At 49.3% G+C, this 24266-nt stretch overlaps 2 protein-coding genes across 5 annotated transcripts in view; one reads left to right on the forward strand and one right to left on the reverse strand.

Moving 5' to 3' along the window:
- MGAT4B (alpha-1,3-mannosyl-glycoprotein 4-beta-N-acetylglucosaminyltransferase B) overlaps nucleotides 1–12261 on the forward strand; it is a 51493-nt gene extending 39232 nt beyond the window's left edge. For all 3 annotated transcript variants that reach the window (XM_080398428.1, XM_080398429.1, XM_080398427.1), the window contains 11 exons: nucleotides 1176–1222; nucleotides 3338–3451; nucleotides 3888–3963; nucleotides 4342–4456; nucleotides 5218–5348; nucleotides 8303–8410; nucleotides 9358–9551; nucleotides 9959–10037; nucleotides 10469–10556; nucleotides 11532–11644; nucleotides 11716–12261. In XM_080398428.1, coding sequence (XP_080254554.1) covers nucleotides 1176–1222; nucleotides 3338–3451; nucleotides 3888–3963; nucleotides 4342–4456; nucleotides 5218–5348; nucleotides 8303–8410; nucleotides 9358–9551; nucleotides 9959–10037; nucleotides 10469–10556; nucleotides 11532–11644; nucleotides 11716–11739 — 1089 coding nt within the window. In that variant the 3' untranslated portion in view covers nucleotides 11740–12261. The remainder of the gene's footprint in view (nucleotides 1–1175; nucleotides 1223–3337; nucleotides 3452–3887; nucleotides 3964–4341; nucleotides 4457–5217; nucleotides 5349–8302; nucleotides 8411–9357; nucleotides 9552–9958; nucleotides 10038–10468; nucleotides 10557–11531; nucleotides 11645–11715) is intronic.
- Nucleotides 12137–24177, reverse strand: LOC308068222 (leukotriene C4 synthase-like). 2 transcript variants are annotated; one of them, XM_080398455.1, is made up of 5 exons: nucleotides 21163–24177; nucleotides 16784–16883; nucleotides 14883–14953; nucleotides 14099–14180; nucleotides 12137–13843 (listed from the first exon to the last, which is right to left on the reverse strand). In XM_080398455.1, the coding sequence occupies exons 1-5, from the start codon at nucleotides 21218–21220 to the stop codon at nucleotides 13696–13698; spliced, it is 459 nt and encodes a 152-aa protein (XP_080254581.1). In that variant the 5' UTR covers nucleotides 21221–24177; the 3' UTR covers nucleotides 12137–13695. The 2 variants fall into 2 exon arrangements, with proteins under 2 accessions (XP_080254581.1, XP_080254580.1); XM_080398454.1 differs by lacking the exon at nucleotides 16784–16883.
- Nucleotides 24178–24266: the final 89 nt, after the last annotated feature.

Below are 24266 nucleotides of genomic sequence, written 5' to 3' on the forward strand. Positions count from 1 at the left end.
GACTCCTCATTTCCGAGTGCCACCACTAGCCACCATGGGTACCAGCTGGGTTGCCTGGGAGAGCTGGGGGTCCTTGGCTGGCACAGGAGAGCCCCGGGGCCAGCTGGCCGGCTTGGCTGTCACCGACCCACCATTTCAGTTATGGAAGTTATTTCAACTTGGAGCGGAGCTGCGTGTTTGCTCCCAAAACCAGGAGCATCTTCACTGCCTTTGTTTTTCCCATTGCTGCTTTATTGACAACACCGGGGTAAGAAATCAGTCCAGCACCAGGAGCCTGAGCCCTGTTTGGGAAAGGGACGTTTTTTATGTTGAGAAAACCCTCCTTTGTCACTGTTCCGGAGTAGAAGCACTGTCCTCAGCTTGTGACACACACCTCTGGTGTCTCCCTTCTCACCTCCACCCCAGTGCCAAGCACAGCAGCAGCTGTCCCAGCTTCTGCAATGCTGCATCTGCATATCCCCCCGGGACACATGATCCCATGATCCGTGCAACCACCCAAAACAATGCCGCCACCAAGAAACAGGCACCACTTTTGCTCCTGGGTCTCCTGCCTTCCTGGATTTTGTTTTCCCGGTCACTGTGCAGATGGTTTCTGTCTGGTGCCTGTCCCTGTGTTTGCACTTATCTCGCCTGCAGATAGCGGCATGCGACCTTTGCCTCCCAACTGTTAGGGGTTGCCAGGTTGATTGTGGGAACAAACTGTATTTTTTTTAAGGAAGAAAGGCATCAAAATGAACCTGAAATGAAAAATGCACGCTTATAAATAGACCCCTCTTTTTCACAAAAGGGGCGGAGATCCTTTTCTGCCAAGAGTATTCACTTGGATGAAAGCCAACATGTATAGAGAAAAAAAAAAATAAACAGCCCAGGAGTTAACACTTTGTGCAAACACGGTGCTGGCAGGGGCGGAAGGGCGGGAGAGCACGTGGGGAAGATGTGCAGGGTGTTGAGTCCTTTGGGTGGATTTTGGTGTGTGATGCCTTCGGTTAACGCTGGCCACAAAGCGGGGCTCCTGGGAGGCGGGCAGCAATGGGGAGAGCGGTTAAACTGGATAAAGGAGACGTGAAGGTGAATGAGGGTGGTGCAGAGGTGCTGACAGTACCCCTGGGGTTGGGTCCCCATGGGGGCACAGGCTGAGGCTGAAGGATGTAACACTGCTTATCTTTTGTTTTCAGACAGATCCGCAGTACACAGCCGGAGTGGCAGAAAATATCAAAACTTTGTAAGCACTTCCAAATGACTATAGTGGTAAAGTCTGTGCCTGTAGCAAGGCTAGGGAATGGCTTCGTTAAGGAGCAGATACACACTTTTCTGCTTCCCTTTTGTATTTTGTTGTTGTTGTTGTTTGGTTGGTTTTTTTCTGTTCTTAAAACTCTGGGCTGTCTTTGCTTCCACTTTCTGTTTGTTCTAAAATGCATTCCCTATATAGCTTCCAGGAGGCTGCTTTGTGCTCATAGTATTTAACACGCATGGTCATGCCGTTTCATTTTGCTCTTTCTGTCCTGTGGTGTTGGGAGAAGATGGATTATGTAGATTTCCAGAGATCCTGGCAATTGTTTCTGTGTCTAGTGCAGCCCTCTACCTGCTCTGCGGAGTCAGAGCAGCTGGGCAGCGTGGTAAGCACAGCCAAATGCCTCTGTTGTATTTTGCTTTGCAATCCATGATCCATTTTTCTTCCCACTCCAGCCTGTTTGTTTTTCCCTTGTTCTGGGCACTAGTTACATTTGTCTCTCACACTAGCTGCTATTTATGTCCTGGAGTCTTAGTGGCTTTTGCAGCTTCGTCTGTAGCTGCTTAAGCAGAAGCCGGTGACGGATTATTAACTGTGAGCCTGGCCAGGCATTAGCAGCATCAGAGCTTGGAGGCAGAAGAAAAAGGTGGTGAGAGAAGGGGCTGTGACTCCCGTCCAGCTCCTGCGATTGCGTGTTTCCAAAGGATCGCGGTTGCCATAAGAAGGAGATGCAAAAGGGCAGCACATCCTCGCGGCGCCCTGCATCCCGAGCCAATGATGGGAGAGGGGCTGGGAGCTGCACGGAGCGTGGTGTTCCGGGCCCTTGCAGAAGAGCTGAGACAGAGCCCTCCATCTTGCTGTGCCGGAGCTGGCAGAGCTCCCCTCCTTCTGCCTGCTGGCAGGAGGACGCACTTATCCCGGGGATAATGGACTGATTGTCCAGTGGATCCCGATGAAATTACTGGGCGCTGCTGCAGAGAGTGCCTCTGCGTAGAAGGCCTGAAACTTTAATTGACTTAATGATTTGATTTCTCACCGCCCCCCTCTCCAGCGCCTCCTGCCCCTCCCTGATTCACAGAAATTATTTTTCTTCCAAATTGAATTGCGGTGGCGTGGGGCCGGGGCAGGCTGAGGTTGTGTCACAGGAGGGAGAAAGTCATTGCTGCTTCAGTACAGGTTTTGTCACCTCTGTGAGAAGCTTCTGTTTCACTGCTGCTCGGGGAAAGGAAGGTTTGAAAATGCTAGCTGAAAATCTTGCCAGTCCCAAGTTGGGAAAAAGGAAGGGAAAAATAAGTGAGAAGTTTTTGGCAGTCTCGCTGCTCTGTCTCCCTCTGCCCCATCTCCTGTCCTCCAGGCTCTGCACAAACAAAGGAAACCAGCCTCACACCCTGTGTTCTCAAAAAGGCAGTATAAAAATAACTGGTTTTCCTGCTTATCTCTCCCAGTTACGGTAATCTCTGGGTATTGCTTGCAAAGCTGTTGTAGGTACCTATGTTTCAGATGGGTGACTTTTTTTTCTGTTTGAATTTGACTCTTTTAAAGGGTTTTTAACTGCATTATAGGGAAAATAGATGCTGGTTTTATCAGCATAAGGGAACTAGGTAGAATTCCTGCTGGCCGTCCTAACTACGGCACAGCAGTGGTTTAAGTAACCTCAGAAATGCATAACATAATCTCTGCAAAATGGCTTTTAATTACTGATGCATTTGGAAAATCTCTAAGTGCCGGTAATGCCAGCAAGTCCTTTCACTGGTGTACCAGTCTGCAGGTCCATTTAATCCTGTAGAGAGTACATGGTGCTCGCGGATGGTCTTTAAAGCTGATCTGTGTATGCGTGTGGCAGGGAGGAGGGATGCTGCTGGGGGGGCACACACATGTGGGGCTATTAGGGACCTTGGGAGGGAGAAAGCAGCTTTAAAGCTCTGTGGCAGTCCCTGCTGATGTTCTTCCATGAGGCCTGAAAGTCCACTAGCTGCTGGGGAAGTTTTATCTCAGAGGTGGTATTTTTTGTTTGGTTCTGTGGCTCAGTGTTTACGCAGCAATTTAGTCTATGAGGTGGCGTGTCAGACATGGAGGTATTTGTTTACTGCTGCTTTTCTCCCTCAGATTCCCAAAGGAAATACACTCAGGTCTCCTGGAGGTAATTTCCCCATCTCCGCATTTCTATCCTGATTTCTCCCACCTGCGGGAATCCTTTGGGGACCCCAAGGAAAGAGTCAGGTAAGAATCAATGAATGAGCTTCAAAACAAACAAGCCCTGAATTAAGTTACTGCAGCATCTTCCCCCCTGACTCCAGCAGGGAAATCTCTTCAGCAGGGCCAGGCGAGGCCCTTCAACTTGTGTTATCCAAGAGCTGGAAGGAGGTGGGGGAGGGGTACGGACTGGCAGGGGGTTGCAGGGTTTGCCTGGTGCTGCGGTGTTTCCATCACTGAGCAAGGGGGTCCTTTTAACCCAGATGATGTTCATTTGGGAACTCTGGAGTTTTCCAGTAACTCTCAGCTGACCAGTTTGAGACCAAACAGGAGAGGCTGTGTGCCATCCCCTCCTCCAAGAGCCGTGCCACCTTCCCAGCTCAAACCCAGCCTCGGCTGGCCCCCCTGCGCAGCCCACATTCCCAGGGGGGATCGGTGCTCCCATCACATTTGTCTCTTGCAGGTGGAGGACAAAGCAGAACCTCGACTACTGCTTTTTAATGATGTATGCCCAGTCCAAAGGCATCTATTACGTGCAGGTGGGTTCGGTGCAGGGGGCAAAGGGGAGGTGTGTGTACCTGTGAGTTCACTGTGGCTCATACCCAGCCTAGAGAGGGCAAGGAGCGTGTCCAGTTGTGTGATGCAGCAGAGTGGGAGCAGGTTTTAACAACATACGTTCAAAAGCTAGGTTTCTAAGATGCTTTAGACCTGGAGGCCTTCTGCCTAGGGGGAGCAGGAATCCTTGTTTCGTTTACCTGATAGATTGGGTGAGAAAGATCTGCTTGGAGCATCGTCCAAAATAAACTGGGGCTGCGCCAAAGCTTTCCTCTGGTCTGTGGTGTGATTGCTCTACGCAGAGAGGTTCTTTACTGGAACCTGGATGGGTCCTTGGCATTGAGTGTCCTTTCCTCTTGCAGCTGGAGGATGATATTGTGGCCAAACCGAACTATCTCAGCACAATGAAGAACTTTGCCTTGCAGCAGCCCTCTGAGGAGTGGATGATCCTGGAGTTTTCTCAGTTGGGGTTTATCGGTAATGATGTTCTCCCCTGCTCACCCCGGTCCCATCAGGCATGGGCACAAGTGCCTGCTGGCTCTTGCAAGCACTTCTGCTCTATGTCCAGTGAGTTGTCCCCACAAGACAGTGAAATACTTGGACTTGATCCCTCCTTATTTTTGCAGTGGCCCTTGTGATTGCACAGGGGAGAAAGATCCTCACAGCTGGTACTGCTGATATGCACTTTTAATAAAAATAAACCTGGTCGGTGGCCCAGCTGACAGCCGAACATTTGAGATGTGACCAGTAGCTTTCAGGCTGGATGAGATCTGGAGTTGCCTAAGAGTGTACAAAAGGAAGTTTACATCAGCACAGAACTATTTTGGGAACGGCAGTACGTGGCTGCAGTAGCAGTTTGATCTGTTATTTTGGATACTGGTTTGACTGGCTTGAAACTTGTAGTTTTGGGGGCAGGAAATGGTCTGTCCTGCAGCTGGCTGGATGTTTTTCATCCTTATTTCTCCCTACTGAATGGAAGAGCTTTAGACCTTTTGATACTGCTGTGACCTGTGAGACTAATGCTTTCTAATTCTGCAATGAATATTAAATCCGGAACTGTATTCGCAATGCCGGCAATACTGGTACATAAAACAGAGCTGCATGCTATTTGCTTTACGTAGAGAGATGGACACATCCAACCTCTGCAGCTCAGTCTCCCAAGTTTTTTCTTCCCAGCTCTGATTCTTGACAGTTTCATACTGTAGCTGCGCTCTCTCCTCTCTTTCTTGGTGCTGTAGGAAAAATGTTCAAGTCTCTGGATCTGAGCCTGATCGTGGAGTTCATCCTGATGTTCTATAAGGACAAACCCATTGACTGGCTGCTGGATCACATCCTTTGGGTGAAAGTCTGCAACCCTGAGAAAGATGCAGTACGTAAACAACCTCTGTTGAAGGGAAACCTTCTGTTGTGTGTGGGCAAATGTACACTCTGTCTGTGTCTCCAGAGGACCTTTTCTGTGAGCTCTGGTGCTAACTGACTTTGCACTGAGCTGTGCCATCCCTGTGGAGTGTGCCACAGGGTGTCCTTGTGGATTGTGTAAGCACAGACCTGGGAGTTCAGGCTTTTGTAGTCTGCAGCTGCCAGAAAAGGCATTATTTCTGCATCTGAGCACTAACAGGGTATTCCTCCTCCAGTCCTTGAGGAGAGTAGCCGTTCCCCATTCTTCTGTGTTGTTTTGCATTCCGGTGTGCTTCTTGCCTTGAAGCCATTCCCCACTCACTGTCTATAACCCCAGAATAACCCTTTGGCTCTGGGCTCGTGTGCCGTACCCATCTGGAGCAGACACGCAGGCTGCCCAGGGAGCTCACCCCAGATAACCCAAGAGCAAGCCCGCCGTGCGTAATGTGCCAAAACGAAGCCAGAGCATGCAAACCCCTTGTCGGGGTTTCTAGGAGGGCACCGAGGGGTGACACGGGCTCCATTTTCATACTGACATGTCATTTGCAGAGCCGTGTCTGCACAGAGCCATGGAGACAGCAGCGCAGGAGCCCCTGTGCCCTGCGGAGGTTGTGTTTGAACTCCCAGCAGCAGCAGCGAGGGGCTAAAGCGAGTGGGAAGGGCAGAGGAGGAGTGTGTGTGACAGCAAATGTAAGATGAGCTCATCACCAGATTCTCTCCTCTCTCCTCCCTGAACATATTGTATTTACTCATACACTCATTCACCCTCCTCCCCCGGCAGAGAATGAGCAGCGGAGCCCCCGTGCAGAGCTTGAAGCCAGTCGCTTAAGACAGACCTCATGGCCACGGGTGCTTAGCGGTGGCAAACGCCAGAGCATGTGGTCGCTCTGGGGATAAATGCTGTATTTATGTGTTGGGGTGAGGGGACAGGGCATCCTCAGGGCTCTGCAGAACTCGGGCAAGGATGTGGTTTAGTTTGGCCTGATCCTTGGCAGAGGCTGTGACATTGGCTCCAGTCCCCCGTGTGCAGCAGGACCAGTCTCAGGTGATGTCCGTTGTGTCCTCCTGGCAGTTTAACCCACGTGCTCAGGTGCAGCAGAGCAGTTCCCAGGTGTGTCTGGCAACCCCCAGGGTACTCACAGCCCTGGGCGAAGCTGGGGTAGCAGGATGGTGGGATGGAGCTGGGAACGGTGCTGCTGTCTGTGCCCTTCCTTCAAAACCTTCAGCTTGAGTGTTGATTAAATGCAGATCCTGCTGCGCAGGATCATCTTCTCCTTAACTCATCTTCACTCATCTTCTCCTACCTGGCAGAGCCAAGGTTTTCCCAGGGGAAACTGCAAACCTCTTAAATGTGTTGCCTTTTTAAAAATTAACCTACTTTCTGTGTGAATTTCTGGCTCCTTTCCCCCACTGTTTGCATGATTAACTCTGCACAGCGCCCTTTCAAACATGGCTTTCCCTTGTAAATCCCGCTGTGCAGAATCAAATTGGTAGCAGGGAGGATTTGTCTTTTTGATTGAAAGTTTGTTTGACCTGTGCTTTTGGTAAGTGCTTTGCCTGCTCTGGATGTATTCTGCTCTTTCTTTTTCAACTAATTTTAGACTTACCTGGGGTAGAGCTGTGTGAAAGGATGACCTTCTTACCACCAGCTGAGCCATTTCCCCCTCCTGGCTTGAGTGACGGCGCTGCCTTCAGTCAGCAAATGCTTCTTTAGCAGAAGGGGGAAAGGGGAGAAAGAGAAGTCAGGAGATGCTGTAGTTCCCTCCGGTCCCCTTCCTCCTCTCCCCATCCGGAGATCAGAACCAATGGGGTTGCCTCTAGGGTTTCTGGCTATGAGTAGAGTCTCTCCCATTAGCATGGCTAGTTTTAATTTTCTAATGTAACGTGAGCTGGATTAGGGGATTATCTCCTCTGCAGCTCGCAGGGGTCACGCCTGGAATTTCCCAGCTCCCGGCATGGCGGCGGTGGCGGTGGCCGGTGCAGGCAGCCCATTGCAGGGACTCGGTGTGGCTGGCTGTCCCTGCTTGGTGCCAGGCAGCCAGTGACACAGCACCTGGCAGCGGGATCCTGCCGGGGTTTCTCTGGGGTGGGAGGCTGCAAGATGGCAGTAGGGGTGCGCATCCATTTCTGTTCTTGGAAAAAGCAGAAGTCAGAAAAAAAAAGTACCCTCTCCCTCCAGTTTTTAACCCTGTATTTTTGTCCTGCTCCCCCAGACTGAGAGGAATGAACTATTTTTAAAACGTGAGCTCTTGTCTTGGTGCTTTGTGTTTTCCCTCTTTGTCCTTTATTCCCTTTCTGTCATCTCTCTCCACTCCGTGGAAAATCACTGGCTGGATCGGTGTTGCTTCTCCAAGTTTATTTACGTGGTGGGATGGGTGTGAAACAGTCAAACAGCTTTGACAACAGCACGTGCCATACATCTGCTTAACAACACCTGCCAACCAGCTGGAAACTCTGCCTGTCTGAAAAGAGCCTGCACTCCTGCCTGCTCACCCAGGCTCTGCATCGTCCTGGGACTCACTGTACCTTCAGACATCGGTGATCCCGAGCTCTGAGTTGTAGGAAAGAAGCTTTCCCAGTAAGCCAGGACAAAAGAAACTAAATCCTCTGGCTATCCTCACCTGACAGCACAGAGGAGATTTGCTCAGCGTTCATAAAGCTATGCAAGGAGAAATGAGCACATAAACTGGGGCGCTCCGGCTGCCCAGCAGAGCCTGGTGGGTGAGCGGCCAAGGGGCACGGGCAGGTTCCCCCAGAGCGCAGCTAAAGGCTCTCTTGCCAAATTGAAGCCCAAATAACACAGAAAGGCATAGAGATGGCGAGGCAGGGTGTTATCCCTCCTTGTGCCCTTGCCCATTCCTCTCGTGGGTCACGGTTGACCACAGAGGTTTAAGCATGGAGCACTGCGGGGTTGTCTCGTTTCAGAAACACTGCGACAGGCAGAAGGCAAACCTGAGGATTCGCTTCAAGCCCTCGCTCTTCCAGCATGTGGGAACCCACTCCTCCTTGGCTGGGAAGATACAGAAGCTGAAGGTGGGTACCAGCTGCCTGTCCGAGCCAGAGATGGCCTTTCTGCCAGGCTGGCAGGAACTGGCTGCTTTTGGGGTGGGGACAGCAGTGACGGCAACTGGTGGGACAGTGGCAGCTGGATTGCTGTGCAGTGGTGGTCTTTTATTCTGAATTACAGTGAGGTCACGTAGCTCCTACTTCTCGTAATGGCAGTGACATGTACTAAGAGTCACTGCAAGCTTTTAAGCCTTGGTACTGGTCCTGGCCAGCCATCCTGAGTAACGAACCATGGTCCGGGCAAGTGATTTTGAAGCATCTGCTGAAAAACCCTGGGGAGAAAACTCCTGGATTGGTCTGACTTCCTTCCAGCCCCACTCCTTGTTGCTGGGATTTGCTGATAGGCAAACTAGAGCTTGCTGTGTAAGAGCTTAATTGTTTGTGTGTGTTGAAATGTCAACAAGATCGGGCTTCCCACAGCTATAGTGCAGGACCCATAGACAAGCATCCCTGGGCTACGCTCAGTCCTGTGTCTGTCCGATCCCCAGGCACACGGATGGTGGAATCCAGTTTGTATCGCGGTGCAGTCCCCGTCAGGCCGTGTAATGCAGTAATTTTATGCTGTCATCAGCCTCCCAGCCACCTTCTCCTCTGGTGTAAGGAGTGTTCGCAGAGCTCCTGGGGCAGGGACATGCGTCTGGGGACACTGGACAATGAAAGGTTCTTTGGTGCTGGATCAGAGCGCAGAGCAGTGGTGCTTCCCTGTGCTGCCTCTCCTGAAGTTGTGTCCTCCTGGGATCCAGCCACACGTTGCCCTGTCTGGTGCCCTCCCCAGATCACTTCCATCGTTCAGTGCTGTGTAAATTGAGAGCTTTTATTTTTTAAAAAATTTTAAATTTAATTTAATCCTTGTCTCTGGGACCCCTGTTCCTGAATGAGTGAGAGCTTTTTTTTTTTGCTTTGCACCCACCAAGGACAAGGACTTTGGGAAGCAGGCCCTGCGGAAGGAGCACGTCAACCCTCCTGCGGAGGTAAGCACCAGCCTGAAGACCTACCAGCACTTCACCTTGGAGAAGGCTTACCTGCGGGAGGACTTCTTCTGGGCCTTCACTCCCACTGCCGGAGACTTCATCAGATTCAGATTCTTCAAACCACTCCGCATCGAAAGGCCAGTGCTTGGGGGGGGGGGGGGGGGGGCACCAGGGCGTGTGTGGGGACAGCCCGGAGCATGTGGGGACACTTTGCTTTTGCTCTTCTGGCTCATGTTGAATTTCTTGCCCATCTCCTGCTTGGCTGCCCAGCAGGAGGGAGCGGTGTTCTTCCAGGGGGAGGATAATTTCACCCTTTTTTTGGTGGGGCCATGTTTGCCAGAGCCCTTTGCTTTCCTGCACTTGTGAGCAATCCATGATTTAGCTAACCTGGTGCAGGTCTCCTTCCAAACCACGTGCCTGTGGGCTTTCTGGGAAGGTGCCTGCGAAGTTGAGCTGTTTGATGGTTTGGCTGGGGTGAAAGCCACTGTGCCCCCGCTCCCCCCTCGCTCAGTGTGGGTTTCTGTGGCTTTGGTCCCTGTCACAGGTTCTTCTTCCGCAGCGGGAACATCGAGCACCCAGAAGACAAACTCTTCAATACGACTGTGGAGGTTCTGCCGTTTGACGTAAGAGTTTTATTGAGAATTGAGCCGGGGGTGGAGTGGGAAGCAAAAGAGGTTTGAGAGAAGGGAACTGCTTAAAGCCGTCCGGGAACTCTTTACAAGACTCAAGTGCCTTGGAGCGGCGCTGGCTGGGAGCCAGGGGTCGCGCCTGCTGTGGTGCCACCTTGGGAACGGGATGCTGCGCTGAGCAGTCGCTGCGGGAGCTGTGCCAGCCTGCGGGGGGGATGCTCAGGGGAGGGGTGGGACAGCTGCGGAGCTGGAGCCAGGATGGTGCTGTGGAAGCCGCAGCACGAGGGCAGCAAACGCCCTCTTGTCTGGGGGCACGAGGCTTGGGGTGACGGGCAGGGGGACGAGGTGCCACAGTGCTGCTGTGGCTTGGGACTTTTGGGTGGCTCTTGCCACTGGCCTTACACAAAGCTCGTCTCCTTCTGCAGAGCCTGCAGTCAGACAAGGAAGCCTTGCAGGAGGGAAGAGGCACAGTTGTCAAGTACCGCAGGATGACGGATGGCTACATCCAGATAGGTACAGCAGGGCGGGGGGTGGTAAACTGCTGGCTGGGTTTGATCACCCAGCCCATATCCTTCAAGTGAATTGAGACCCTTGGTGCTGTTTGCTTGGCAAAGAGTAGTTTCTGCTTGCCAGGAGCCAGGTCGGAACGGGATTTGTCATTGTCTTCTCCCCTCTTAGCCTAGGTGGCCTCTTCAGATAGTTTTCAGTCCTATGTTTCTGCCCATCTCTGCTCAGAGCTGGGGCTGAATTATTCAGATTATCCTTCTGCCTCATTTGGTGTTAAAAATCGGCACCGTGGGTGATTTCTGCTCTCCCTCCACAGCCTGTCTCGGTACTCACACCACGGGCAGCTGGGACTTTGTCTCCTGCCACCTGAGCTTGGTTTAGTGCTTGTCCTGCACTGGCCAAAACCCAGTGACTGTAGCCTACAGGGACCTGCTGGTACATGGTAAAGCCCTGGTGTCCCTGCTAAGACTTTTTTTTTTTTTTTTTTAATAGACAAATAAGAGGAAAATTCCCTGGCCTGGGTAGCTTTTTGCCATTTTAGGATTCCTCTGCCCGCTGTCTGGTTTCTCCCAGTTGCATTTAAAAAAAAAAAACAAAACAAAACAAAACAAAAATCACATCCAAAAATGGGACATAGCAACACGTTGAAACCTCGGTAGCACTATGGATGCAAGACTTGCCTCCATGGCATGGATACTGAACTGATATTTGCCTCTCACAGGACGGTGCTGCCCTCAGGCTGCTCTGCCCACCTCACACAGCAGTGATGTGTAGCCAAATACTCCCCATTTTGGTTTTAGCTGATCTTGCTGTTCCCCTAAGCCTAGCATTTTGCACTGTAGCGATGTCCAGGCTGCTGGTTTTCAGCCTGGCTCGTGTCGGGGCGTTGTGGGCAGGGGCTCCCACGGCTACTCCTGGTCCCTTTGGGGGGCCTGGATGCCAGAGAACCGGCCCCACATCACCGTGTGCTGTCCCCACCAGGCTCCTTCTCCAAGGGCATCGCAGAGGGCGAGGTGGATCCATCCTTCGGGCCGCTGGAAGCCATCAGGCTGTCCATCCAGACCGACTCCCCGGTGTGGATCATCTTGAGCGAGGTAAGCCGGGCTTCATCTGCAGAGGGACCCAGCCCCGGCTTCTCACTGACCCCAGCCCTCTCTTCCTGCAGATTTTTATCAAAAAAGCAGAGTGAAACGGGCCTGAGGAAGGGTAGACACGCATGGATCCCTGGTCCTTCTCCCTCCCCTCCTGCTCCCTCCTCCCTGCGGCACCAGGACAGCGCAGGACAGCTGCCGGGGGACAGCTGCGTGCTGTGGGGCCAGGACATCACCTTGTCACCTTCTCCGGCAGAAGAGCAAACAGCGATGCCCTGTGCAGAGGGCTGGCTTTGCTCGGGCCGCACCGGCACAGCGAGAGCTTGGCGTCGGGATGAGCTTTAGCAAGTGTGCGGGATGGAAAGCACCTCCAGCCCAGGACAGGGCCACCTCCAGCTGCATATGGGGACAGAGCGGGGGCTTGGTCACGTTGAGTCCTGCTGGGACAGAGGCGGTGGGGGACCCGGCTCTGCCTTGCTTTCGTCCAGGCAACAGCCCTGGCCACAGCCGAGGATTCAGTGGGGGTGAAGACTGACCCTCCTCCGGCAGAGGAGGAACGAATCCAAAGGGGTTGGAGCTATGAGTATGGCAGGGAAAACAAAAAACAAAACAAAACAAAAGCCACACTGTGCCTGCCAGCATTGAACACAGCCCTGTAACTCACGGTGAAGTCTCCAGTGTCTTCATGCCTTGAGGTGGAGTGCAGAAACCATCTTTTTTAAATAACGATTTCAGTTATGGATTGGTGTGAATTTTTGGGGGGAGAAAAAAAAAAAAAGCAGAAGTAGCCCAGTTCAAAAATAATAGTAGGGATTAGTGTAAATCCCAATATCTTTTCAGCTATACACTGGAATGCATTATACTACTTTAATGTGCTGTATTTTTTATTATTGGATACATTTGATTTTTCCAGTACATCTCTATATATAAATATATAAAATAATGTGCACTGTAATAAAAGCTAAATTTAAACCTTTGGTGCAGCAGTGAGAGTCACTCGTGGCAGGAAGACACTGGCTCTGCTTGCCCAGGGCCAGTGGGCATCCCTGGGGGCCAGGGACCAGCTGCAGCCCCTGCACCCAAAAGGGGTGTCATTCCTCAGTGCTCACCAGTACCTGACATTCCCAAAGCTTTGCTGGTGCTGGGGAAAGCTCTTAGAGCAGCCCGGTGGGAGACTGGGTATTTTTTGCCACAGGAACCTTCACCGGTTACTAAAAAAAGAAAAATTGGCTGGGTCTTTCCTTGGCAGGGCACGAGGAAGGTGCTTGGGCACCAGCACACCTAAGGGTGCAGTTGTGGAACAGTTGTCTTACAAAATATGTTGCTTTTTTTATACCCACATACAACTTCACAAGGATCTGCCTGCTTGATGCCTGCATTAGTTACCTGCGAACACCGAGTTTGCAGTGGAAGCTGAAATCCAGAGAGAGGGCAAAAATCCTGCTGTGGGTCAGTGACAAATCAAAATCGTTCAAGTCAATGCCTAACACAGACTTTAGCATTTGGACTAGACTCCCACTTTTTTCCCCAGAACTGGGATACAGTTTTAGACAAGTGTACCCATCCTTTCAAGTTTGTTTTAATTGCAGCAGCTTTTCCCATGCAACCCAGTCCCCTAACCCTCGGATGTTCTCACACCCAGTCCCCAAGCAGCTTTGACAATCACAGGTGATTTCTACCGAGAGAAGGAATTTATTTTTTGTATACCCATGGTGTGATCCTTCAACATAGATTGTTACAGCAGTAAGGAAGAGTGACAACAGCGTACGGGTCCATCTGTGCTCTGTGAGGCAGAGCCAAAGACAGGAGTTCTGGAGCAGACGGTGCTGCAAGAGCTGGCGGTGAAGGCCATCAGCAGGGGCAGAGGCTGGGCAGTGTTTGCTTTCTAGAAGGGAGAATTACCTGTGAAGTAGTGGAGCTTCACGAGCAGAGGAACACTAGCATCCACCGCCCTTCAAAGGTGAGCACAGAGCTGGGGAGATGCTTGGTCTCTGACGTGCTGTGTGACTCTCCCGCGAGGGCACGCCATGGGTTCTGGGGGGAAGCAGCCCCCCTCACCAGGCACCAAGCAGCTGGCGGGGCCACACCAGCACCGTGGTCCATGCAGAGGAGCGGGACAGCAAGAAGTGTGCCAGGAGCCCGGCCACCGCCAGCCCCAGCAGCAGCCAGAGCAGCAAGGCACTGGTGTACAGCGGCCCCAACCTGCGCGGGGAGAAAACACCATCAGACACCACCAGACCCCCCCTGGGACATGAAGTGCGCTGGTGAGGGCTTGGTGACCCTCGCTCTCCTTTGAGACTGAGCCAGGGAAGAAGTGGTGTGGCCACGAGCGCAGGAGGGTGACGCAAATCTGCCGTCAGTCCCACCACGGGAAGGAAACCTGCCCCAGGGGCCACATCCTGCACCCAGCCTCCCTGGGTTGATTTGGGGTGCCCGCAGCCCCGGCCAGGTACTTACCTTCCCTGTGCAGCCACGCTGTATCCCTGGAAGTACTTGAAGCGCTTGTAGAGGTACATCAGCCCACACGCCGCAGCCACACCTGCGGGGGGGAGGGGAGCAGAGTTGTGATGGGCCTGGGGTTCCCCAGCCGCTGCCGTGCTCAGTCACCCACGCCCCCATGCCCCCCTGCAGATGGGGCACAGCCCCGAGAACCGAACGCAGAGGGACTCAGCGTTAGAATGCTGTGGGAGCTTAGGTGGGGTTTCTTCTTTCCCTTTTTGTGAGGGCTGACCTTCTCTGCCCCCCAGAAGCTGCCCTGGGACGTGGGTTTGCAGCACTCCCTTCCCTGCTCCTTCCTTGCATCTTCCCCAGGGTGACAGCCAAATCCCCAAAACACGCTCGGGACAGGACGGACGGTGGGTGACTAATCGCTGGGGTTATGGTTTCTCCCGACAGCAACGTGGGTCTCGCGTGGCAGCTCTGCTGCAGCTTGCTGCTGCCCTGGCACCGCACACCAGCCCGACCCTGTCTAGGGGAAGCAGTGCTGGGGGACAGCCGGGCTCAGGTGAAGGTCAATGCCACCAAACCCCCGCTCTGGGCAGGAGACCAGCCCGGCTGCCACGCTACCAGCAGCTTCATGCACGCTGGAGCTGGGGTGCTCCTGGGTCTGTCCCAAAGGGGAACTTCACTTTCCCCGAGGAACAGCCCATGGGCACAGAGAGCACATACCCGAGTCGCAGTGGGATTCAAACGGGTTTTGTCAGTTTGTGCATGTGGGTTGGGTTGGGGTTCCCTCCCTTACCTTGATGGAAGAAGATTCCAGCAACCCAGAGGAGCGACATGAAGATGGGGAAGTACTCTGAGCAATTCGCCCTGGGTAAGAACCAGAGATGAGAGTTAAAACCACATCCTTGTACATCGGAGAGCTGGTTAACCGAGGCCAGAGAAACGAGCTGGAAACACGCGTCGGAGCAAACCGAAAGGGCTGGTAAGAGGTGTTGCTGTGCTGTGGAGAAAGGGCCTTTTCTGCAACCGCGGACACCCAATTATCTGTATTTTGGAGAAGAAAAGCACCCAAACACACAGTGTTCACCTCACTCACACTCACATGGACCTTGCAAAAATGAGCCACAGCCGAGACAGAGCTCTGTCCTTGCTGGACCCTCCGTCCTTGGCCCCGCGCACAGCGCCGTCACAGACACCTAGTACAGCTACGGCATTAACGCTGCATGGGCAGAGGTTCCTTATCGTTATCTCTTCCCCTTGAGTGGCCATGGGCCAAGTTTGGGTGTCACACAAAGCACGTGCCAAGAGCAAGCCTTCTCCCAGGTCGAACTCAGCAGAAGGCAATCACATCTGCAGCCAGGTTTTCTTCCTTTTTCTTTCAGTAACAAAAAATACAGTTTTCTGCAAGAAAGGACAGGGTGAGCTGTGGTATTAAAGGCAAGGGGGTTGTTTCTCCATTTCTCCTACATTTTACCATTCCCTAGGCAATTTAATCTTAAATTTGGCCAAAAATTTACCAAGCCTTAGGGAATGGGGCCAGATTGGGAGCTGGAAAAAGCCTGAAGAACCTTACGTTGCAAATGCAGTTCGAGCCTCAGTGAGGGGAGTCTGCCAGGTTTCCACGAGTGAGTAATAAATCAATACCTTTGTTCCCTTCTTTTTTTTTTTTTTTTTAATATATCAAACCAAATTATCCATTTGTATGCTTTTCCACAGGGAAAAGAACAAAGGAGGGGGAAAAAAAACTACAAGGAAGAAATACCTTCTCAGAAGCGAGTGGCTGAGGCCACCTCCTCCACAGAGCATCGCGGCAGGCTCCCCGGCACCCCACAGCCCGCATCCCCGCTCTGGTAACACACAGCCCAGTATCGAAAAGCCACATCATCAGGTACCCAGGCAGCAAAGGCTGATGCCTCCCGTACAGGCCGGCCTTTCACTGCATCACAGAAGGACCAAGGTAGGTGGTTTTGTCACTTCGCAAGCGGTTCCTGCACGCTGGCAAGGAAACGCAGCTGCTTTGTTCAGGATTTAGTGCCGTGCTCAGGCTACCCTTCAAACCAGCTCTGGCCAGCTCCTTTCAATGAAACGGGACGACTGAGATGAAAGATGGAATCTAGTGCTTGCTGGAAGCTGAAGGGATCTGTGAACCCTTGCAGTTTAGCTCCAGCATTGCTTTCTCCATAGGAACAGAGCAAAAAGAAACAGCCCTCAGCGTGGGCCTGCGAGTGCCAACTTTTGCAGTAGAATGGCTTAAATAAGGAAAAAAATGAAAACATCCTCATAGCTGGTTCTTCCAGCAAGGCCCTTTGCTTCAACAGCAAAAACTTACAAGCAAATATTAGGTTATTATAGCTTCAGCTACTCTCACAATTTAGAGCTAAAATTAATATTAAACGTCACTGTTATAATGCGTTAATGCTCAACACTTCTTCCATACAGCCACTGACTTGTAATTCGGCTGCTTCTCGCAATACCAGGAGGGTTACTGGGAGGGGGGGGACAGAAATGCTCCAGCCATAGCCAGCTGCTCCAAGTCAAAACTCAGACCTCTGCTTGCAAAGTGTTAAAAAAAATAAATAAATAGTATCAGTAGCAGTAAGCGAAAAGGTGACTTGAGGGTGACTTCTGTCTTTCCTGGTAGGGACACCTGACCAAGTCATACATAGATGGAGTCACCCAAAAAAGTTAAAATCTTACTGAGCTCTGAAGATCCGCTCAAATTCAGGGTGACCTCTTGTCTCAGGAGGGGAGATCTTGTACTTCCGCCGGGCATAGATCACCTGCAGCACAAAATAGGCTAAAAAAAAAACAAAAACAAAAAAAACAAACGAACAACACACAAATGGTGACAGCCCAGCGGTGTTTTGTTTATTGTTTAGCCAAGCTTTATCTAGCTTGGAATCAAGCAAGTGGTTAGAGCCGATAGTCTCTAGGTTCATAGTCCAGGGCTGTCACACACAACCTGGAATAAACATGCCATTTATTTCATGCTTGTAATTTAAATTCATTTGGTTATTCTGGCAGAGCTGAGGCGCTGGCTGGTGTTTTGCATAGCCTCATGCCCAGCGGCGGCAGCGGAGCCCTGGGCGCTGCTCCCAGCAGATCAAACACACCTCGGTCCTGCAGCAAGGCCAGCAACACATGCTAAAACCTTACTGAGTCTGCACCCAGACACACAATTACTCTTTTTTAATCTTGCACTGTGCTTTTAGGGTATTAGTACACCCTCAGCCAGTCTGGGGGGAATGGTGTGTAACTCTGCTACATCTAGCAAGCACAACGCTTTCACACAAGGATGGCCCCATATCAGAGAGCAGCATCCAAACTGTGAAGCCCTGGGATATCTATCATCAAGTCAATTAGAGATGCTTGTAATCATGGCAATAGAAGGGAATGGGGTTGGCTATTTCTTCCACTTCATTCCTGCAGGATAGCCCCAAGGCTCGAGCAGTTCAAGGCGCAGACAACTGCTACCAGCGGGTGCAAATCTGGGCAAAGGTACTAATTCGGTGTCTGCTCTTATCGCTCCTTCCTACATTTGTAAGGGATGTGGAAAATCACTTCAAAACGATGAAAACTTGTTAACATGAAGATTTGCCCTGTTTCACTATTTGATTAAATTCTTACTCCCACAGGTGATTGCTAATGTTTCAAGTGTTTATCTTTAGGTGCTCCACTACATTTCTCCCTTTATTGAAAATAAGAATTTTCATATAGGAGTAAACTAAATTATAAAAACAATTACTTTGGGGACTGCGGCAGCATGCTGCTAAGTGAGTCACCTGGATTAGCAAGGTCCTAACGCGGCAACATTTCCAGAGCATTGGACAGAGACACAAGGAGCCAAGCTGCAAGGACTGCATGTGGACTGCCTTATTCCAACAAAGACTACAAAAGCAGAACAGCAGGATAGAGAAGGGAAAGGAGGGACAGATGTTGCAAGATTAAAGACAAAACAGATCCATGCATGCCTGCAGAAAAGCATTAGAACATATGTAGAAGGGAATTAGAAATGTAAATAATCTGACACGATGTGACCTTGTGTATTACACAACATATTATTCATTTAAATACACATAGACATTAATTTCAGGAAACTTTTGTGTGTTCTAGTGTCTCCCCCAGCGTGCACAGTGACCCAGCCCTGAACAAGGGGTGCTGAGGAAGGGAGGTGGGGAGCTCCCCCCTCGGTTTGTTTGCAGCATGCTGATGATGGGGGCGGGGGCGGCCATCATCCTGCCCCCAGGTCCAGCAGAACGCAAGGCAGCACCCGCTCTGCGAACCCAGGCAGCTGGGGCGGCAGCAACGCACGACTGGCAATTCAGCAGGAGCTGCTAGAACGCTGGGAGAAAGCTGATGAAACCCACCCTGACCCATCCTGTTACCTCCTCTGTACATCAGATCAGCACCTCTCTCCGGCACAACCATTTTCACACTCCCAGGGTCTCATCCCAGCCACGTCTCAAGAAAGGGACTGAGCTTGTTACCGCATCATGCGCAGCTCTGGCTCGTGGCGTACGCCTGACTGTGCTGGGCAGCGGTGCTCGTCCTGCTTCGTGCCATCTGCACCCTTCCCAGCACAGCCTTCTCGCAACTGATGAGCACGGCAAGAATAATTTCAGGCCCAACCTATCAACTCTACACTTAATATTGCTTGTATACAGGGGGCAAATATCCAGACAAGTCCTGCAACAAATCCCTTATGCTTCAGGATGGATAATATATAAAACAGCCACCCAAGAGGAGCCTTGCGGAGGACGGCTCGCTGCCCTCTGAACCTGGTGTAAGGATGGATCATTAAGGATGAAGAATCACACTCCAAAAGCACTTCTCAGAATGAGGTGTTATAAAAAAAACACACTGTACAACCCTTCTCAGCATGAACTTTTAGGGAAAAAAGTGCAATCTACTCTGCAGAACCTTTCAAACTAGTTTGTGTGATTCATGTCTCCAGGTTAAATATCTGTGTGGATTCCCATGTGGCTCGTAGGGGCTGAGCTCTCTCCGCACTTTGCTCCTCAGTGGAGGTATCAGCCAGACCTGTATTCTCCATTTGACTCTGTCCACAAATTTGTCAAGCCATATTACAGCTGGTATCTGCCACATTTGAGTGAACCTGGCAAACAAGCTCTGTGGGGACTAACAGCCAGTAACATTGCATAAGCATTATTTCCTTTGAAGCCATAAAAAAAAGGGGGTGGGGGAACCCAAAAACTGTGGTGGCATTGTTCTGCTCTCTGGTACAGCGTTCAACACCGGGCAGGGGCATGTAGCTACAGAGCACTAAGCTCAGAGCTTTGCTAATCTGAGCACAACTACATTAAAAAGAGGAAAGTTACTTGAAAGAACCGTGGGCTCCCAGAAAATTAAGAAGAAGAAAATAAAAATCAACCAGCACTGTACTCAGCCATTAAATTACACCACCTACATCAGGATGCGATGGAAGAGCGTTTGTACATATAGCGCATGGCCATCTTTCAGTGCTCTGCCTTCTCGGAACGAGCCTCAGATCTGTAACTCGCCTACAAAATATCCTTTCAAAATATGCAAGAAAAAGCTACGGCACAGCTCCGAATCCAGGTGACATGAGCAAACATGTTTTGTACTAGTAGAGAGAAAGGAAACACGTAATATTTTGCAATTTGTTGCTTGGCTTCCCTTGCAGAGTAGTAACAGGAGGGTACTTTATCTGACCTAATGTAGATAAGAGGGTGCCAATGCTTGCTACTCATCTGCTGGATTCACACCTATGTATGGTTTGCATAGCATGCAAGAAAAAAGCCTAAGGCTGCAACCTTTAAAAAATACTTTAAGTTCTCATAAAACAAATATATTTGAGACAAAACTGCTATCTAGGGATTTGCAACTGAGGGTTTCCCAATGCAAAGGGCTCGGCAACATTTCCATAACCCAATTTCACATTTTCTTTATGTTTTCTCTTTGCACATTAAACACTCCCTCCATCTCCACTTAGTTTAATAACAAAAAAAATCGTAAGACAAAAGTATCTTCCATTTGTAGTTGCAGATATTTCTCTGTAAATTTTTTGAAGGGAAACTACTGATAATTCAGAAGTCTTGAACTCTTATGCTTCAAGTAGCATATTTGTGTTTTAAATCATGCTTATATTGAGAGATTTATCATCTGATAGCTGAAATTACACCAGGCTGCTCAGAGAGTCACACCCATTCATAAGCAGAGGTGAAAGAGCTCTACGGTGAATTAATTCAGTAATAAATAAAAACATCCCTACAGACAAACCTTTCCTTAGGCAAATTTGAAGATTTTAATGACATGGGGACTCTATCCCCACCCCAGGCAGGGGAAGTGTCCCCTTCTGCGACCCTCCTGAAGCCCAGGGGGAGAGGCCTTTGCCCAGAGGACCCACAATTAAACACAACAGGCAGACAGGCTGGCAACTCCACTGCTGCTGCTTAAATGGTCTAAACCAAACACATCTATTTAAATTATGAGAAGTCACCGAGTTTCTTTAAAGATGTCTGTGTCTATTTCTGACCAGAAAGGCTTGCATTAGTTCCCAAATGACTGTGTGTGGCCAGCTCATCTTGTCATCTGCTTAACTGTATGGACACATAACTACACTGGTCACAGAGGAGAAATACCTGCGTACACGATGCTCTTTTCTATATAGATACGATGCATGTCCATTCACTGAGCTCTTCATCAGCCTATTTATTAACCTGCCTTTACTCTGGCTACCTCCAGTCCCTCTGAGTTACAAATTACCTGCTAAAATTCAATCACAGAAAATATTTTAAAGACATTCTATTGCTGAAATTGTGTTAAGTTTTACTTTTAAACTTACATTTCATTTCCTTCTAGGATGCTGGCTTTGAGGCTTGCAGATCATTTTAGCCCCTATTACAAAATGAACATCAGGCATCTCAGGCATGACACTTCCACCAGGAATGGCCAAACATTTGCATCATTTTGCCAAGTTGGAAGACAGCAATTTTCATTCCACACAGACTCCAAAGCAGAACACAGCAACCAAGTTCCACAAAGCTTGATATAATTAGCTTAACACTACCTAGCATTATATAAAGAACATTTACCTTGCTCCAGGACTCCCAAAACTGTGACAGTGGCCAGCAAGTCTATCTGATTTCTCATGTCGCTGACTGTGGACCAAAGCCCTAGCCAGGTAGATGAGCACAGCTGCTCTCCAAACCTCCCTCCCACCACTGCACACCCTACAGCTGAGCCTCCTCATCACCCAGCACCAACACGTGTTTCCTCCACCGCCCATTAACTCTCTCCCCACCACACAACTTGCCAAAGCAGCCAGCCGTCAGGAACCGTCTATTCCAGACAAGGGCCTTTTGCTGAACAACATAACAGCAAGGGGTTTGCACACGCAAACTGTAAAATCCTTGCATTATATTTAGATTTTTTACCATGACTGACTGATATATTGCTGGCAACTGAAAGATGATGGGATTTCTTCCAGCTCTTTTGTTGCTGGTTTTAACCAGCTCTAAAGCATCTGAATTATGTGTGAGGTTGTAAAAATTATTATCAAGCATTTACAAATTAACAACTTGACCTTCTGCTCTTATTCCAAGTAGTGAAGCTGACCACATGAAAGACTTCTAGACTTCAGTTGAAGTAACTTAATTCTGGTTACTGGATTCTGAATTATTAAAAGAGCATTCAAATGCTTTATCCTATTAATACTGTAAGTTTACCAAATAAGAATATGGCTCTTCTCTAGCGCTCAGTCACTTTTTGTAGTTTTCTGATGTTTTTAGATCTCTGCAGTACAAACCTTTTCCTGGCTAACATACAAAATAGAAGTGCTCAGTTCCCAGTGGAAGGCAGCAAAGGATGCAGAAACACACAGACCCTCAGAAATGTTACATTATCAGAATTAGAATTTTAAAATGTAACATTTGAAAAACCAGCAATACTTCAGCCCTGAATAACTTTTTCCCCACTACACAAAAGCAAAACATGCATCATTTAAAAAAGTCAGCCTGTGTTTTAGAGCAACTTTGTATGGGTTGTATGTACTCCCAACTTTTAAAAGCAAAAAGGAGGGGGGGGGGGAAAGTATCATTCATGATCAACTAAGGTTTTCCCTTAATTTTGGTGAAGAGAGGGGACAGGATATGGTTGAGCCATTGCATTTCTCTCTGTACAGTCACACCCACAAAACCTCAATACAGATCTGTGCACAGTACCAAACAAGAAGTGACCAGACCTACAGTTTCTCCTAAGTGTGATGCAGCAAGTTTTTTCTGGTTTGGCTCTTCACTGCCCCAAAAAACCATTGTGACAAGCTTACAAAGTTGATAAAGTTAATTAATTCAAATACACACCTGTACGCTTTTTCCAATAAAAACCATGCATAGAGCATAGCAAAGCCACTCCCTTTCTCTACAAAACAGTCATATATGACCTTTAGACCCTCCAAGCTGCTGCCAGACCCAGACTGAAATAGAAATAAAACAATTAACCTTAACAGAATCTATTAGTGATCCAAGCTGTCATCTGGGGTGTCTAATATAGAAGTCAGAGGGGAAATATGACCAGGAGTCTACTTGTGCTTACACCATTTCAAAAAACAACTCTGGCTTTAGAAAACACTGCTATTACAGATTTACACTAGCCTCAGGAAAAACACTAGCATCAAGGGGAAGAAAGATTTTTTTAAAAAGGTAGTTTCTGAGCAATGGTTGGTCACAAGCTGCCACTGACTCCTTAAGATCTTTGGAAATACAGCCACGCATGTCACTTCAGTGGGGGACAGTTTGGGAAATTTCTGGTTTACTCAACATTAAATACAATGCAGCATTTTTAATGAGACAATAAAGCAAAAGTTAATAAAGTAATAACTTCACAGTTCCCCACAGGCTAGAGGCAGCTCATCCTGGTATTGTTACTTATTATTACATTTGGTTCTTTATAAGCTTAAGTTACTGGTCCCCTCCTCCCCCCAAACTTGCACAGTAAAGATATACTCAAAATAGGTAAGTCAGGACACACTTCGTGAGAAAATCTGAAGGCTCTGAGCTGGGGCCTTAAACACAATAGCTATATAAGACACCAACTTCGATGCTTGGAGAATGATCCTTCAATGTTTGAAGCAGATTTAAAATTCTTATTATGTAGGGGGATGCTTGAAATTACAGTAACATGCAAAACTAATACAGCCTTAGCAAGAAACGCATGTGTCACACTGCAAATTCTTTATCGCTATTGCTATATCTGTGGTTAGAGAGATTTGATCTTAGTTTAGAACTTCAGGTTAGTATCAGCAGTAAAAAGGCACACTTGACAAACAGGAACTACATAAATAACTGAATTCTTGGGTCTGCTGCAAGTGGCATGATTCACTCAGAGAACTGCTTTGAAAGATTCAATTCAGAGTAATTCGTCAAGTAACAACTTGTTAACAAGCACGCATTAACATCCAAACACACACCACTAAAGCCAGGCTCCTTCAGGCACCGACGAAGCCCAGATCCTTGCTTTACTTCTAACCAACATACAGGCAAGTGCCCATCTTAAGAGGTTCAACAATCCAGCAGGGTCTGAATGACCGATTTTGCCATGATTTTCCACAGCCTCTTCAACCCCCCAGCTCTACGCAGTGGCTTAGGGACCTCGCCAGCTTTAAGCCAAAATGCTCATGCAACTTGCTGCCAGTATGTTGTTCCTTGTTCAGAAACTTAACTCATGCTTGCAGTACATGTTCCTCATTTCTCGGGGGGGGGGGGGGGGGGGGCGCGTTTGTGCACCATCTGCCTACATCAAACACACACAATCTTTGTCATTTTGCAAGTTGTAAGGAAACCACTTTGAACCTCTAAGGCCTGTTACTTTGAGGGAATCCGAGTATATTTCTGGAACTCTGCAGTTCTGCACATGTGAAATCTTTGTACGTATTAACATCTTTTTCGCTACTAACAACAACCTCTGCAGCTGTTATTTCCCAGCTTAAGGCCTACTGCTGCATTAAAAAACAAGTCCAGAAGCAGTGGGTGTAGCGTAAAGCCTTGTTTTTGAAGTAAACTCTCCTACAGCCTCTTTATCCAGTTTTGGCCTGTTTAAACGGATGCTCTGAAACTGCAAGAACCGGTAAGACGCAGCAGAACAACCTGAGCCTTAGCGACAGGCTGACTGAAAGTGTGCGTTGGGATGAAGGGAACCATCT

Source organism: Falco punctatus (assembly GCF_963210335.1).
Source record: "Falco punctatus genome assembly, chromosome: 8".
Lineage (NCBI taxonomy): Eukaryota > Metazoa > Chordata > Aves > Falconiformes > Falconidae > Falco > Falco punctatus.